The 16,615-nt window shown below is 44.5% G+C and overlaps 1 protein-coding gene across 7 annotated transcripts in view; it reads left to right on the plus strand.

The window, feature by feature from the left end:
- The window catches only part of dlg3 (discs, large homolog 3 (Drosophila)), a 136,654-nt gene that overhangs the window by 79,469 nt on the left and 40,570 nt on the right, over nucleotides 1-16,615 (plus strand). For 4 of the 7 annotated variants that reach the window (XM_055926933.1, XM_055926930.1, XM_055926935.1 and 1 more), the window contains 6 exons: nucleotides 238-288; nucleotides 2,080-2,204; nucleotides 3,153-3,322; nucleotides 3,746-3,882; nucleotides 4,816-4,960; nucleotides 8,481-8,667. In XM_055926933.1, the coding sequence (XP_055782908.1) occupies nucleotides 238-288; nucleotides 2,080-2,204; nucleotides 3,153-3,322; nucleotides 3,746-3,882; nucleotides 4,816-4,960; nucleotides 8,481-8,667 (815 nt within the window). The remainder of the gene's footprint in view (nucleotides 1-237; nucleotides 289-2,079; nucleotides 2,205-3,152; nucleotides 3,323-3,745; nucleotides 3,883-4,815; nucleotides 4,961-8,480; nucleotides 8,668-16,615) is intronic. The other 3 variants (XM_055926932.1, XM_055926936.1, XM_055926937.1) reach the window with 1 other exon arrangement.

Consider the following 16,615-nt stretch of genomic DNA (forward strand, 5'->3'; position numbering starts at 1 on the left):
ATTATATTTGTGTGTTCATTGTGAAAATCTGGGTATAATAGCCAAAACCAGCAATGCTATTTGTTTTATGTATGTCTGTTTAATTCTGTGGTTATTAAAAATTATTCTATTGAGATTAAAGATTAGTCAATTTTTGATGTTCCTTTTCTGTTTTTTTATTATTTCTAGGATGTTTTCATGTGGGCTGTTAATACATGATGATGATGTAACTGACCTGTATGTGTTCTGTGTTGACAGGTAAATGGCAGTGATGGGATGTTTAAATATGAAGAGATCATCTTGGAGAGGGTGAGTTTCACCAACACCTTTATAACCGCTCATTATTTGAACGTCTTGTGATCAAATGTATTCTTTTCAAAGCCTTTTGTTAAACACGTGAGCTTTTCCCACTAGATGGCACTAATACGCTCTCTTTGGCTTTATTAAGGTTTCTCAGTGCAGTAAATGTTGCTATTCTCATTCACCCCTTTAGATTTGTGTGTATTAGGTAGTTGTTGGGAAGTTTTTAGATCACCTGTTAGATACTACTGCACTGTCGGAACTAGAAGCACAAGCATTTCGGTACACTCGCATTAACATCTGCTAACCATGTGTATGTGACCAATAACATTTGATTTGATTTGATATACAAAGAGTACTGGTATTGAGTCAATGTGTAGGAGTACGAGGTAGTTGAGGTAATTAAGGTCAAATGTACACGTAGGTACGCGTAAATGTGACTAGGCAATGAGGATCGATAATAAGTAGCGTATGCACATCGTATGCACATCATCATCGTCAGACCCCTATAGGCCTCATACTGCACCTTTCAAAAGCACAGACATTAAATAGTTCAGAAGCAAAAGCCATCTCCCTCTACACACACACTCTCAGGACCCTTGACAGTTGCACTTGTCAGTGACAGAGTTCAGTCTATAGTGGAGCGCAGACATACTTTATGTTCCTGCTCTTGTTATTCCACCCACAGATAGGTGCAGAGCTGTTTTCTCCATCTCCCTCTCCGAGTGGCATTTCTGCATGCAGAGGCTTAAATAAACTAGATAAAATCACACTTTAAAAGGTCTGTGGGTGTGGAACATTTGGTGGTCGGGCCCAGTGCACTCCTTTTGGCTCAGGAGCAGCGCACTGGGAGGCCTCAGCCTCGCTCTGTCCTAATTGGTTGTGACCGTTTCTCATTAATTATAGAAGATAATAAAGTGAAGTCTTTCCTCAGTTGTCTTGTTTGGAGCCTGTCTCTGCAGCTGTCAGATAGAACACCACGCCTGGGCCCACTGGATCCAAATGGGTGCTTTGCCTTTCTGGGGGAGAGGTGGGGCAGAGGGGGGTACATATAGAGTAAAAGGGAAGTTTTGTACCGTTCAAGTCTTTAGAGAAATGAGGCTTCTCTGACTCATCTTCTCTTCTACTTATGAATCTGTCCGTTTTAAACAAAACAATTACACCCAAACCATTTGGACAGCTTCATCTTACATACATTTAGAATAAAGTGACTTGATCTTAGAATGTAGTTTGTAGTATGAAGTAAATTCAATGTGAGGAAGATGCACACACACACATGCATGAGAAAGTGACATGGTCATCAGTAATGTTGAATTCCCCTGAGCGCTCTTCATAGATCACATGTTCCCCTGAGACTTCAATACCATTAAGAAGAAGCCCCTTCTCCCCCCTTGAGTCCACACACCTTGAGTGGGACGGGACCCATCACTTAGTAGAGCTCTGTGTGTGTGTGTGTGTGTGTGTGTGTGTGTGTGTGTGTGTGTGTGTGTGTGTGAGAGAGAAAGTGTGCACGGGCTGCACGCCAGAGGAGGCTGGTAGAATGAGCTATAGAAGGATGGGCTCATTATAATGACTGGAATGGAATAAATGGAAAGCAGTCAAACATGTGGTTTCCATATTTGTGGTGTGTTCCATCCATTCCATTCCAGCCATTACAATGAGCCCTTCATCCTAGAGCTGCCCCCACCAGCCTCCTCTGCTTCACGCTCACGGACGACGCTGGGCCTCCTCTGCTTCACGTGTGTGTGTGTGTCTCTCTATTGTATCTCTTCTATGTGTAATGCCTCATAACCACTGCAGGGTAACTCTGGCCTGGGCTTCAGCATCGCTGGGGGGATGGACAATCCACACATCCCAGATGACCCAGGGATCTTCATCACCAAGATCATCCCTGGAGGAGCTGCAGCTATGGATGGAAGGCTGGGGTGAGTTAGTCGTCCCCCCCCCCCCCCTCTCTCACTCCACCATTTCCCTCCCGCCAGGCAGTCAGAGGTGTGTGTGTGTGGGTGGCAGTGCCTCTACAGCCCTCTGCCCCCAGGCTCTGTCTGTGTTTCCACTAAGTTGTGATTCACTGGAAAGCCAAAGCCTAAAACATGCAAATGATGATCTCGAGTGCTTTCGGTGTACTGCCGGCCTCTGTGTTTTTTATTTTATTATATTTATTTTTATTTAACCTTTATTTAATTAGGCAAGTCAGTTAAGAACAAATGTTTATTTACAATGACGGCCTACCCCCGGCCAAACCCGGACGACGCTTCGGCCAATTGTGCGCCGCCCTATGGGACCCCTTATGTGATACAGCCTGGATTCGAATCAGGGACTGTAGTGATGCCTCTTGCACTGAGATGCAGTGCCTTAGACCGCTGTGCCACTCGGGAGCCCAGTTTGTGTTTGTTTTTCTGTGTGTTTGTGCAGTTGACTAGTCTGACTAGTCTGTTGATTCTATCCATATTATACAGCCTGTGGATTGACATTAATTACATAATTATGATTCAGTAGGTAAACGGATAAATCATCATATAGTGTAGATACAGTGAGTGTTCAAAACATTAAGAACGCCTACTCTTTCCATGACCTAGACTGACCAGGAGAAAGCTATGATCGCTTATTGATATCACTTGTTAAATCCACTTCAAATCAATGTAGATGAACGGGAGGAGATGGGTTAAATAAGCATTTTTAAGCTTTGAGACATGGATTGTTTATGTGTGCCATTCAGAGGGTGAATGGGCAAGATAAAATATTTAAGTGCCTTAAACTCAGTATTAGGAAGGTGTTCTTAATGTTTTTGTACACAATGTATATTATGTATGTGTATATACAGTACTAACAGCGTTGTAAAATATGAACGTTGTTTCCCCTCGTCTCCCCAGGGTGAATGACTGTGTGCTGCGTGTGAATGAGGTAGATGTGTCTGAGGTGGTCCACAGCCGGGCGGTGGAGGCCCTGAAAGAGGCTGGCCCTGTGGTCAGGCTGCTGGTCAGGAGAAGACAGGCCCCTCCTGAGACCATCCTGGAGATCAACCTGCTCAAGGGGCCCAAAGGTCAGCTATATGTAGTACATATATGAATGAATCCTCATTGTGAGGGCCAGGATTTTCTTGGCCCCTATAACTTAACTGTAATGTATATAAGAATATGTATATATGAATAGCGGGTAAATAGTAATTTTGTTGTCTCTTGGTGTCTTTCTAATATATTTTATATAAAACATTTTATTTAGATTTGAATGTAATATCTTCTGTTGTTCTTGTCTATAACTCTTCTTTACAGGAAGAGTAGCTGCTGCATGTGCAGTATCTAATGGGGATCCTAATAAACTAAACTAAATTCCCCTGTGTAATTCTAGGTCAACTCTGAAATTGGAACATACATTTAGATTATTTTTGAGAATTTGAATTGTCCCCATTGAAGATTTTGTGCAATTTTCTGTTCTTGACTGTCCTCTTTGCGCTTCTCACCCCCAGGCCTTGGCTTCAGCATTGCTGGGGGGATCGGCAACCAGCACATCCCTGGAGACAACAGCATCTACATCACAAAGATCATTGAGGGCGGGGCCGCACAGAAAGACGGACGGCTGCAGACCGGAGACCGCCTGCTAGCTGTAAGAACACATATAATTTGCATCTTTGTTCATTACCTGGGCTTACCCCTGCTTTGATGTAGCAGAGGTGGTTTGGTGAAGCCAGAGTGAATGCCTAGACTTAAGCTCAGCAGCCTAACACAGTCTTTAATTGTGTAGAAACCCCGGGTTCCGTACCCAGTCAATTACACAGATAGTGACCTACGATACTGAGCTCTAATGGATGCCCTAGAACAGTCTTGATTCCCTTACTGTTTAGTGATCCATACCCTGCACACATCAGGACACTGCCACTTTGGTGGGTGCCTCTGTGCCCATCCCTGGACGTTTCTCAAGAGAGCTAGGCGAGGCGACGCGCATCAGCGTTTATGGCCCTGTGTGTGATTGATACGGTGCTGGAGACCGGGTTCAAACAGCCCAGCTGCTCCCCGGGCATATTCTGTTCTACACCGGTAAAAGATAAAGAGAACCACCTGCCAGGCTGAATGAGTGACTACGCTGTTAGAAAAATATGAGATGTGTTTAAGACTGCCATAAATAAGAACAAAGCCATTAAGCACTGCTACCTTTGTGCGGGGAAGAGCTGTGAGTGACTACAGCTGCCCAACACTGAATCCCCACTGCACTGTTTTCATCACAGTTCACTTCTGGACTTCTGGATGGCCGTATCATTTGTGCTATTTGATCGAAGTTTATCTCTGAAATCCATGCATTTATCTGTCGACACAAGGATGCAGATGTGGCGGCTCCGTAAATAAGTAATCTCTCGCAACTGTACCTATATGGAGCAGCTCTGTTCAAAACCTTTGAAATATTGTCACATACTTTATCTTAGTAGTACACAGTAACAGTAGTGTATGATTGATTTGGGTGTGGCTCAAGCAAACTAAAAGAGGTAGCTATAATCCTCAGTGTTGTGGACTTGAGGATTTGACTGTGGTCTGTGTGCTTCAGGTGAACAACATCATCCTGCAGGACGTGCGTCACGAGGAGGCGGTTGCGGCGCTGAAGAACACCTCTGACATGGTCTACCTCAAGGTGGCCAAACCCGGACCCGTGCACCTCAATGACATGTACGCCCCTCCGGACTACTCCAGCAGTACGTATCTTCTTCTGCTAGCTACTGTATTCACCTATGGCTCAAACCCCTCCCCTCCTACTCTCATACTGCTCACAATGCATACAACTACAGTTGAACATTCCAGGCGATGGATGCCTCAATGGTACTGTACCAGCACACAGTTTGTTTTAATGGAAGGCCACAGGAACCCTGCGATAATGACACTGGTGGTCTCTTTCCACACTCCTTATTCTCAGTTTATACCTAAACCTCAAAAACCAACCCATGCATCAGTTGTTAGAAGAAGGCTCTGTTGATTAGCATTATCTTTAGCTCAGGTGTCACCTTCTTGATTTGAAGAGCAATTTTTTTTCACACAAAAAAAAATAGTAGGGTTAGGGAACTGAGAAGGGGGAGCTGCAGAGGAGGTTTGAGCCCTTTTCAAGCTCAATAGTGGCAATATCTGATATTCAGCACCACAGATAGCAGTCAGATCAAATTACCACGAAATCTGGCAGTTCAGGGTCACAGAGCAATGGCTGTCTAGCGAAGTTGCAGGGAGAATCAAATCTTGTGAACATACATTAAATATGCTACAGAAGTAGTGTTACTTTTTTATTTAAAAACCTACAAATGAAGGACATGTTGTTTTCCAGGGATTCATTGAAATACCCACATCAAGCCCCGCAAGATATTGAATAATGAAACACAGGTACACAAATATTATAATGCAAACAGAAGGTTTGATTGTAATAGACATTTATTATACTGATTTAACAAGTGTTTGTTTATTTACTTTGTTTTTATCAATGAGAAATTAGCCCATTCAGACAGACCTTGTCTGCACACTTTCAGCAACAGAAACTTAACCTTCAAAAGGTCATTTTCTGTACATTTAAAAAAAACAGAATAAAAGTAAGATACGGTTTTAACATGTATTGTCCTGTAGATTGTAACGTACCATATCTTAGTTAGTCCTGATCTTTCCAAATCCATCTATTTCTGATTGAAAAATGTGAAATAAATATACAAAAAATATATATAAACTCAGCAAAAAAAGAAACATCCTCTCACTGTCAACTGCGTTGAGACCACATGAGAGAGTAGGATGTCTTCCCTGTAACGCACAGCGTTGAGATTGCCTGCAATGACAACAATCTCAGTCCGATGATGCTGTGACACACTGCCCCCAGACCATGATGGACCCCCCACCACCAAATCGATCACGCTCCAGAGTACAGGCCTCGGTGTAACGCTATTTCATTCGAAGATAAACGCAGATCCGACCATCACCCCTGGTGAGACAAAACCGCGACTCGTCAGTGAAGAACACTTTTTGCCAGTCCTGTCTGGTCCAGCGACGGTGGGTTTGTGCCCATAGGCGACGTTGTTGCCGGTGATGTCTGGTGAGGACCTGCCTTACAACAGGCGTACAAGCTCCCAGTCCAGCCTCTCTCAGCCTATTGCAGACAGTCTGAGCACTGATGGAGGGATTGTGCGTTTCTGGTGTAACTCGGGCAGTTGTTGTTGCCATCCTGTACCTGTCCCGCAGGTGTGATGTTCGGATGTACCGATCCTGTGCAGGTTTTGTTACGTGGTCTGCTACTGCGAGGACGATCAGCTGTCTGTCCTGTCTCCCTGTAGCGTTGTCTTGGGCGTCTCATAGTACGTACATTGCAATATCTTGCCCTGGCCACATCTGTAATCCTCATGCCTCCTTGCAGCATGCCTAAGGAAAGTTCACGCAGATGAGCAGGGACCCTGTGCATCTTTCTTTGTGTTTTTCAGAGTCAGTAGAAAGGCCTCTTTAGTGTCCTAAGTTTTCATAACTGTGGCCTTAATTGCCTACCGTCTGTAAGCTGTTAGTGTCTTAATGACCGTTCCACAGGTGCATCCTCATTAATTGTTTATGGTTCATTGAACAAGCATGGGAAATAGTGTTTAAATCCTTTACAATGAAGATCTATGCAGTTATTTGGATTTTTACGAATTATCTTTGAAAGACAGGGTCCTGAAAAAGGGACTTTTCTTTTTTTGCTGAGTTTAATTGTTTGTTTGTTGAGGAAATCTATACATAGCAATGGAGCCGCGGGTTGCAGACCCCTACTGTAGGTACACAACATTGTCCCTGTCACAGGGATGTTTATGGATTATCTCAGTGAGCGTAGAGCTGTTTCAGTGTGCTCTCCTCGGCTTGGCTGTGCCCAGACTCCTACATGGTGCAGACACACTGCTGCCCACTGAAACACCAAGCCCAGCTCTCTCTCTCCCACTGAGTGTGGAGGCTTTCTCACATCCCACCCACTTGCTCAGGAGAACCCATGGCCTGGGGCTCCTGCCAGCCACACACATCGATTTACTGAAGAACCACACACACACACAGACACACAAAAAACCTGTACTGGACTATATGTAATTATTACAGGTATACTATATTGTACTAAACAATATGTATGTCAACCAGTGATTTATTATCAAAAGGCCTGTACAGTAGTACTGTATATGTTCATTGTTATTTTGTGTGTGTGGTTTCCATGGCTTGAGCAAGCCCCTTATACTGACATAAAGGAATAGTTCACTATTTTACAGCATGATGTTAGACTGTTCCTCTCCATGAAAGTAGGCTATGAGCCAGAATAAATTGTAATTCATAGTTTAGTTTTCTTTAAACAGTCACTATAATCTTCAGCTAACTTTAGCCACCGCTAGCTGAAAATAATTGGAAGTAATGTGGGCATGTGATCCCCTGTGACCAAAATCACCTGAAATCAACTCCATATTTGGTTAGATGTTACTTAGTTGATTTAGAAATAAAATATATAAAATAAATATATAAAAAATACAATTAAACATGTTCACATACCCCTATCGAAAGGTTGCTGGATTGAATCCCCGAGCTGACAAGGTAAACTATCTATCGTTCTGCCCCTGAACAAGGCAGTTAACCCACTGTTCCCCGGGCGAGGGGTTGGGTGAAATGCGGAAGGCACATTTCAGTTGAATGCATTCAGTTGTACAACTGACTAGGTATCCCCCTTTCCCTTTCATTAAAATAGATTTTTAGCTTGCGGTGGCTATAGTTAGCTGAAGTTTGTAGCTGTTTAAAGAAACGTATCCTGGCCCATATACTACGTTCAGGGTGAGGAACCATCTAACATCATGTTGTAAACTAGTGAACTACTCCTTTAAGCCAGCTCTGAAAGTATGACCTATAGTCAGATGTTCTTCAAGGGATTTTAGAGCCATGAGTCATAAGTACTGTAGCCCAATGATGGAATGTAAATCTGGGAACTTTCTAGACTTTAGCTACTCAAAATCTCTGGTGTAGGACATACTGTGGTCTCACAGTAGCCTGCACACATCTATTATATCTTCGGTATAGAGAATACCCACACTGACTAATCTGTAGAGAGAATACTGTCTTTAATAATAGGCCATAGATTTTTTTAACAGGCATCATCACATGTATGATAGTGTTATGAGTTGATCCCTCTTGGCAAGAGTGCTGCCAGGCCTCCAGTGGACCACTGTTTTAATCATTCCTCCTTTCCATCTACTGGTCTGGCCCTCCCTGCCCTCCCTCCAGCCTTCCCCACCATGGTGGACAACCACATCAGCCACAACTCAGGCATGGCCTACATGGGTGCTATGGAGCCCAAGCCCGTCTACAGCCAGCCCCCCCAGGTCACGCCCTCCAGGTACTCCCCAGACCCACGTCACATGCTGGGGGAGGAAGACTTCACCAGGTCAGTACCATTTTTTGCATGTTTTTTTCTTTATTATCTCATTGTTGTACAGCACATAACAATCTTTTACAGGATGATATAGCTATGCAGTATAATTCACAAAAGGGGGAATTATATTTTACCAAAAAGGCCCGGGGGGGTGGTATATGGCCAATATACCACGGCTATGAGCTGTTCTTATGTACGACGCAACGTGGAGTGCCTGGACACAGCCCTTAGCCGTGGTATATTGGCCATATATCACAAACCCCTGAGGTGCCTTATTGCTATTATAAACTGGTTACCAACGTAATTAGAGCTGTAAAAATAAATGCTTTGTCATACCCGTGGTATACGGTCTGATATACCATGGCTATCAGCATTCAGGGCTCAAACCACCCAGTTTATAATATGTTGTTTACCATGTGAATGTAAGTTTTAAGAGTAGTTTTGACAATCCAGGGTTAGAGTCACTTTCTCGTGTCAAAATAGCACAGGGCCACTAGAGCGCAGTAAGAGGCCTTTTTGTTGTGAACAGCATATTAATTCTTTAATCTTGGTGTGGTGATCGTTGCTTTACCTGGCGTTCCCCGGTGTTGTGGCTTTCTTTGGTGATATGTATGTAGATTGATGTAGTTTAGTGGGCCTCCAACAGTGTGGCAATGTGTTTGTCTCTGGTTGACTAGCTGGGCAAGGAGGGTTCAGTTTTGTCTGAGGTGGCAATGTATAGCTCAAAGAAGCCCTCTCATCCCAAAGTCCCTCCTCCTTGTTCTGCCTTACGACCTCTTGGCCAAACACTGAAACAACATTCACAGAGCTTGAGAGCGCCAGAGTCACCTTAATATCCCAAGCTATTGTGTGTGTGTGTGTGTGTGTGTGTGTGTGTGTGAGAGCATGTGCAATGTGTGGCAATGACTATATGGTGCATGTGGGCGTGTGTTTGTGTGTATCCAACTGTGTGACTGTGTAGTTTTACAATGTTTGTGTGTAGCAGTTTCTATATATGTGCATGTATGTATGTGTATTTGTCCTGTGTATTTGTCCTGTGTAGTTGTCCCGTATACTGTACATGTGTTTGTGTGTTCTGTGTTTGTGTCCTACTCAAGCCCCATTCACTGTGATTTCTGTACTCCCCCACCAGGCCTGAACCTATTTACAGTGTCATCCACAAACAACCTGGGGACAGCGGGGTCCCCCTGGGTCTCTACAGCGGGGGGATACCCCGGGACACAGGCTACTGTTCTGGCCAAGGCCCAGTCCCCTCCTCTGGCAGGTACTAACCCAGCGGCGTCGCTAGGTCCGCTTAGCTAATCTTACTACCTAGCTACAGCCCTGTGTTGTTCTAACTTCACCCGCCTCGCCACACCTGTATCTGAGCTTGGCAGTAGACTGTGGTGCCTGGAGACAGGGGAGAAGTGGTGGTAGAGGGGGATCACCATGGCAAAGGTTTAGGGACGTGGCTCCACTTTGAGGCTAGAGGAGGAGGAGAGATGGCAGCAGATAGAAGAACAAAGGGATGAAGAGAAAGGGAAGTTAGGAGGGAAAAGGAGTAAGGAGTGCTGTTTGTGCTGACATAGCTCTCTTGTAAGGGAGGGCGTCCCATCTATGTCTGATAGCCACTTAGAATCTATCGGTCTGCGTGTAACAGTCTATACATGTCTTACCTCTCCATGTCCATGTCTACTCCTGCTTTTAATGTGGGTGGTCATACTCACAGTATACATCTATAAAAGCCTTTACAGTGCCCTGTGTCACTTTTGTAAGGTTGAAATAACCACAGTGGCTTCGATAATGATCTGCTTTTACTACCTGTCTAAGATGGATAACATCTGAAACAGCCCTCCCCAAGTCAAGTGTGAAAGTGTTCCACCGGTATTAGTTTCATCCTTTATTTTGTATTTCCAGAGTTAATATTTAATCGTTGTTTTTCCTACACTGGCATGCTCCATTTTGACTTCACATCTAACCTCCATTTACTTATTGCACGTGTTTATAAACAGCATTTTACATTAAGAGTAAAAAATAATAATAGTGTTAAATCATCAAACTGATCATGAATATGAATTAGAAACAGTAGCATTAGTACAGTCCTGAGCTGAGACCAGCTCTAGCCTGAGCCGGCTGACTGAGTTATACCTGCCCTTCACAGAGACACACGTCTCCACAGGACCGCTCGCTGGCACAAGCTGCTCAATTCCATCTGGCAGGAGCCGAGTCTAACCAAGGCCCGAGTCCCCAGCCAAGCCACTGTCATTGTCCTAGCTTCCCTACTGAAAACCTCTACGGCAGATATATGGACAGAATGTCTGTTAGTGTGTGTCTGGCTTGTTTATGAGTGTGTATTTAATGTAATCTACCTGTCTCTGTGTGTGTAGAGTTGATTCGTTGTATGTGTTGTCATATATTTGTGTTGCGTGTCCGCTGTCTGTCTCCCTCATCAATCACCATGTTGTCATGGATGAATGCCTTTATGTTGCTGGTTGCATGCCACTGTATTTATAATTGTGTAGAGTATCCGTGTCTAATCTATGTCAGTGTGTGTGTGTGTGTGTGTGTGTGTGTGTGTGTACAGAACATGCCACCAGTGCCTGTGTGTATGCATACAGTATATGCTTGCATGCAGGTGTGTGTGTAGACAGACTGAGGGCGTAAAGTGAACAGATAGTATTGGGAGGAGGTGTAACTGGAGGCTGTCATCACACACACACACATGTGCAGCACAGGAATGTTTTGCCTGCTGCTGTCCTTATGTAAATACAAACACTGGGCCGTGGTTTTACCATAAATGTATTGGGAAGTGAGAGGCTTATCCAGCACGGGGCAGCAAATGAGGAGGGCCGGACATTCCTGCAGCTGTCGTGATTCATCTGCACTCTGGAAAAACCAGGCCATGCACCCAGGTCCTCCACCCCTCACAAAGGCAGTCCACGCTGCTAACATTAATCACATACACTGATCTACTCAGACATCTCCTCATAATGTGCTGACGCATAGAAACACACACATACATTAATGTTGGCTCCCTCACGTTGCAATATAACTCACACACACATAAAGACACTTGTTGGTATACATTACATGCTTACCCACCCAGACAACACACACATCAACACACATGCCACTGGTATACAAACACACACATGCCCCTGCTCTGTCTTCCAGGGCCTATACAGTATGGCACGTCTGCTTCAAACCTAAACAGAGAGACGTTGTCACGGATGACATCATCCCAACAGACTTCCAGTCCAGTCAGACTAGATCAACATCTAGATGCATCAGATTCCCTGCTGTCGGATAGGAGAGAGACCTCCCTGCAGCCCAGGAGGATTTGCATAGGATTTTATTCTCATGGTTTTTATTGGAGATGATTATTCTAGTGTAAAGCGAGGGCTTCCAGAGGAGTGGAGCTAGACTCAGTCAGAGAGAGAGGGCCGGCATCGTCTGCCCATCTGCGACACCATGCGTCCCCCTCAGTGGTGCTGCCGTCACCTCAGACACATTCCCCTCTCCATCTGACACTACGACCTCCTCTCTGCATGGCGGAGGATATTCTGGAGACGAGAACCTACGACACCATTCTGTTCTGAAACAACAGACCCTAGATGAGGGATGCACACCATGCTATGTGAAGTAGAGACCATTCTAAACAGCGGCCCAATCACCACGGTAACCAATGACCCCCTGGATCTAGAAGCCCTCACCCCAAATCACATGTTATTGTTAAAGTCGAAGCCTGTCCTACTCCTGCAACCTTTCAAAACAACTACCTGTACATCAGACGGCGTTGGAAGAAAGTCCAGTACATGGCCGACATATTTTGGAAGAGATGGACACAGGAGTACCTGCCAGTACCTGCAACAAAGTGAAACGCAGCTTTAGTGAAGGAGATGTGGTTCTGGTCATGGACCCCACTGCACTACGTAGTGCATGGATACTTGGAAAGGTTGGTGAGACCAAGCCTGATTCCAAGAGGTTAGTAGGTGCAGTACGCTTGAAAACAGGAACCAACATTATAGAAATGTTGGTTCTTTTTTTAACCTTTATTTATCTAGGCGAGTCAGTTAAGAACAAATTCTTATTTACAATGACGGCCTACACCGGCCAAACCCAGACGACGCTGGGCCAATTGTGCGCCGCCCTATGGGACTCCCAATCGCAGCCGGTTGTGATATAGCCTAGATGGAAAGCGCCTTTTTGAGTTCACATCAAATACAATTGGGACTGGTGTGTAGGAGCCAAATGGGTCATATTGTATATTTGCATGTTTCCAATTCATGATGCATGTCTGTTTTATGTGTGTTTGCCATTAATCCCCTGTCAAGTGTCTGTGTACCCCCTCTACTGGCCAATGGAGAATACAGTTAAAAGGCATACATTCTCCAAGGCCTACTGGGAGTGACTGGAATGGCAGCACACAGTCTTTTGACCATACCAGACCATGTTTACCATGCTGTTTGTTTCTTTAGTTTAATGATCAGAATTAGTTTTGGTAGAATTCTGTACATTTTTGTACCCATGTATTATTATTTTTCAACTTGAAATCAAACTCTGGACATTGGATTTGTCTGCGTCAAGACTAACATTTCACCACTCTCCATTGTGGCTAAAGGACTAGGATGGAAATTGTATTGGGACAATTATATTGGACAATTTAGCCACTACAGGAACCATATGCAGATATCTTAGTATACAGTATGTCACTTTTGTTTTTATAGGCTGTGACCTTTATTTATCCAGGTTAATCTCGTAGAGATAAAATATATTTTTCAAGTGAGATCTAATGACCAGAATGGTGTTTGTTTTTGAGTGTGCGTCTTTGCTGACCAATATCACAACCTGAACTGTTTAGCTGGGCGCTATCAGAGAGTAAAGAATGCTATTGGCCAGGACTGTTTGCCCAGAGACTAGATACTGTAAACACAACAGGAATCTACAGAGCAGTGCAGCAGGTGAGCTAATCAATAACTTGGTGTTGTTCTTCCATTGTGAATGCGCTCAACCTTTGACTGGTAAGCTTTGAGAGCATCACAGGGATATATACACATTAGCAGCAAGCCCTTCTATGGCCCTTCTATGGCCACTGGAAACCATTCATAGACGGGGGAAAGATTAGAACAGGGTAATCATAGTTTAGGATCAGTTGAATGCCTGAGTTAGTCTAAACTGTTAATCATTCATTGCGCCTGGTTTATTCTTAGCCACTCTGAGAGGCTTGAAATATCATGAACCGTCTGTCGCCTTTTCCATGTCAAATTAGAATGAAATAATAGGTCTAGGAGGAGAGAGGCAGTGGTGGTAGAAACGACTGGGGAATGTGAAGGTGAAAACTAGAAGAAGGACAAGAGAGCAGTCTTTCTTTCATCTGTATACACCAGCCCTGCATACTTTGGGCTTGTGAGCCTGTTACAGAGAGAGAAAGAAAGGGAGCTAATGTTTAACACTGAGACTTGGTCTGTGTCTGTCTGTCTATGTTTGTGGAAAATGTTGGTCCGCAGTGTCCACCATTAATCAGCCAAGCAGAACCAATTACTGGGCTGAGGCGAGGGAGAGCCAGAGCAGAGTGCTGGGGCAGCGCGACCCGCTAAACCCCACAGCCCACATCTCCATTCAGAGCATTAGGACTGGGCTGCCTCAGCCTCTGCCAAAACACTGAGGGGAGGGGGATGGCTGGTTACAGAGAGGGAGAGGCAAAGCGAGGGAGGGAGGGAGAGAGAGAACAAGAGCCAGAGCGAGAGGGAGAGAATAAGATAGACAGGCCCACAGAGGCATGGAGAGGGACAGGCATAGAGAGTAAAGGTTTTATAGCACCATAACGGTTTACATTCCTGGCGTGGATGAAAAAACAAGGAGGGGTAGAAGGAGGGGAAGGGGGAAGTCAGGTCCTAGAATTTCCCAAGCATTTTTTTCCTGATTTTAGGATTCCATACATGTGCTGGCACAAAACACACACAAATTTACTTTTGAGAGCATCAGCACTCAAATAACTCAAACAGCATGTAGTCTGAAGGTCCTCCCATCAACATCCCACTCCCGCCGCCTTTTGCTGTGATACACAGCCCTCTGAGCCACACAAGGGAAGCCTGGGCAACAAAATGAGGAAGCATGGAACGGGGGAACCCACCCTGGCTGTTTCCTGTAGGATGTGGTTCTGTTCTGTAGAGATGGCTCTGATCTAGTCTGTGTGGGCGGGTGAGGGTTTAAGTCTTGTCCTGTTGCTGATGAGGAGTAGAATGTAACAGCCCAAAGTGGAGCTGTATCTCATCACAGAACATCCTGAGATTACGTCTGTATAGAGCGAGCCTCAACCAGAGCTCCTCTCACAAGCAGGGCAAAGATAGAGAGTGGGGTTAGGGGGCTTTGAGACGTTGCTTGGAGTTAAAGTAATAATGTACCACAGTCAATAGCCACCATGTTTGCAGTGAACATCTCCTTCTCCATGTCATTTGTGAGAGCTCACCCCAAGTGGCTGAGGAAGCGACTGTCATTCAGGAACAAACACAGGATCCTCAGGTAACCATGGTGATGCATGTGTCTGAGTTGGAATGGTCCAATACTGTCTGGTCCGATGTGCGGGGTACAACGGCCCTCTTGTGTCGCTGCATGCGGTTATTTTTAAGATGATCTCTCTCGTGTGCTACTCACGTTTGTTACTCCGTTGTGTATGTGAGGGTGATGTTGTTTTTCAAAAAGGTATTCATCCTTCAGAAATATATATAGAAAGGCAGAATTGTACATGGATGACAGAAAGAAAAGGAGAGTGTGTATGTGTGTGGTCAGTATGGGCTTATTACATCTCTGTGACTCATCCTCCCATATGGGAACAAACCTAATGCAGTAATTGCAAAAAGACTTGCCTACTATAGTTCCTGACTTTCACTGCCAAACAGGCTTTATTCATGAGACCATGGGCATGAATCTTAAATTTGTGGACTCTCAATTGAGGAAATACATAATTTTTTAAGGGTATTGTAACAATCCATGATGTACTGATATGGGTTTTAGATCAATGTGAGATATTTATGTAAGTACCATCCAATCATTGCTCTTCAGTCAAATTGCCTTTCATTTATGTAATTAAACCTTTGTGAAACCATATAAAAACTTACCATGCCTCTTCACATGTTATACTAGAACAATCAGGGTTGTTTTCAGTCGGGACCTGAAACTAACGCAAGGAAAGTATGTATGCATTGGCTCCCATTTATGTAAAAAGGGTCTCTACAGCAACTTGGAGCACAGCCATTAGGGATTGAGTAGGAATTGTTATTGTGGATTGCAGGCTGAGTACTAGAGCGAAGACCACTAATGGGAACCATGTGGAGAGTTTTGTTGAGACGGGCTGTGTGTGTGTGTGTGTGTCAGCTTCTAGGGCATCTGCAGTGTGTCTTTGCCTTACAGTCTGAGGCATGTTCTCAGAAGTCTTTTGATGGCCCCTAGCAGTGGTTTGGCCTCTCCAGGATCCTCAGTCCAACACAGTCTGGAATTCAGCCTGCCTGATGATGACTCACAGCGGCTAAAGCTAAAACAGAGCTGCAGCAGGGGCAGTCAAGTGTGGGGCTGCTGCTCTGTGTGTGTGTGTTTCAGGGGGCAAATTGTTCATCCAAAGATGGCATGGTGGGCCCTGTTGCGCCAAAGCATTGTTCGAGGTGAAGTCGAATCATAATCATGTTCTTTCTATAGGCCTATTACCAGTGTAGTTCAGCATATTTGAAAGTGCTGTCTGTATTTAATTTCCTTTTTCTCCTTTTTTTCTCGTTCCATTTGTGGAAAGGATGTTTAATACTTATTTGAATGCTGGGATTGTTTCCCCTGCAAAAGTATATAGAAAGTGCTACTCTTCAGGCTCTGCTGCAGCATATTCCAAGGATTGTATACTTACTGCAAAATGAGAGATGTGTCACCTTTTCCAGAATACAAGTTAGTCCCATGTATGAACAGATGTTGGTGTGGGCTGTTTCCTAAACTGCCT

Source organism: Salvelinus fontinalis, chromosome 6 (genome assembly GCF_029448725.1).
Source record: "Salvelinus fontinalis isolate EN_2023a chromosome 6, ASM2944872v1, whole genome shotgun sequence".
Classification (NCBI taxonomy): domain Eukaryota; kingdom Metazoa; phylum Chordata; class Actinopteri; order Salmoniformes; family Salmonidae; genus Salvelinus; species Salvelinus fontinalis.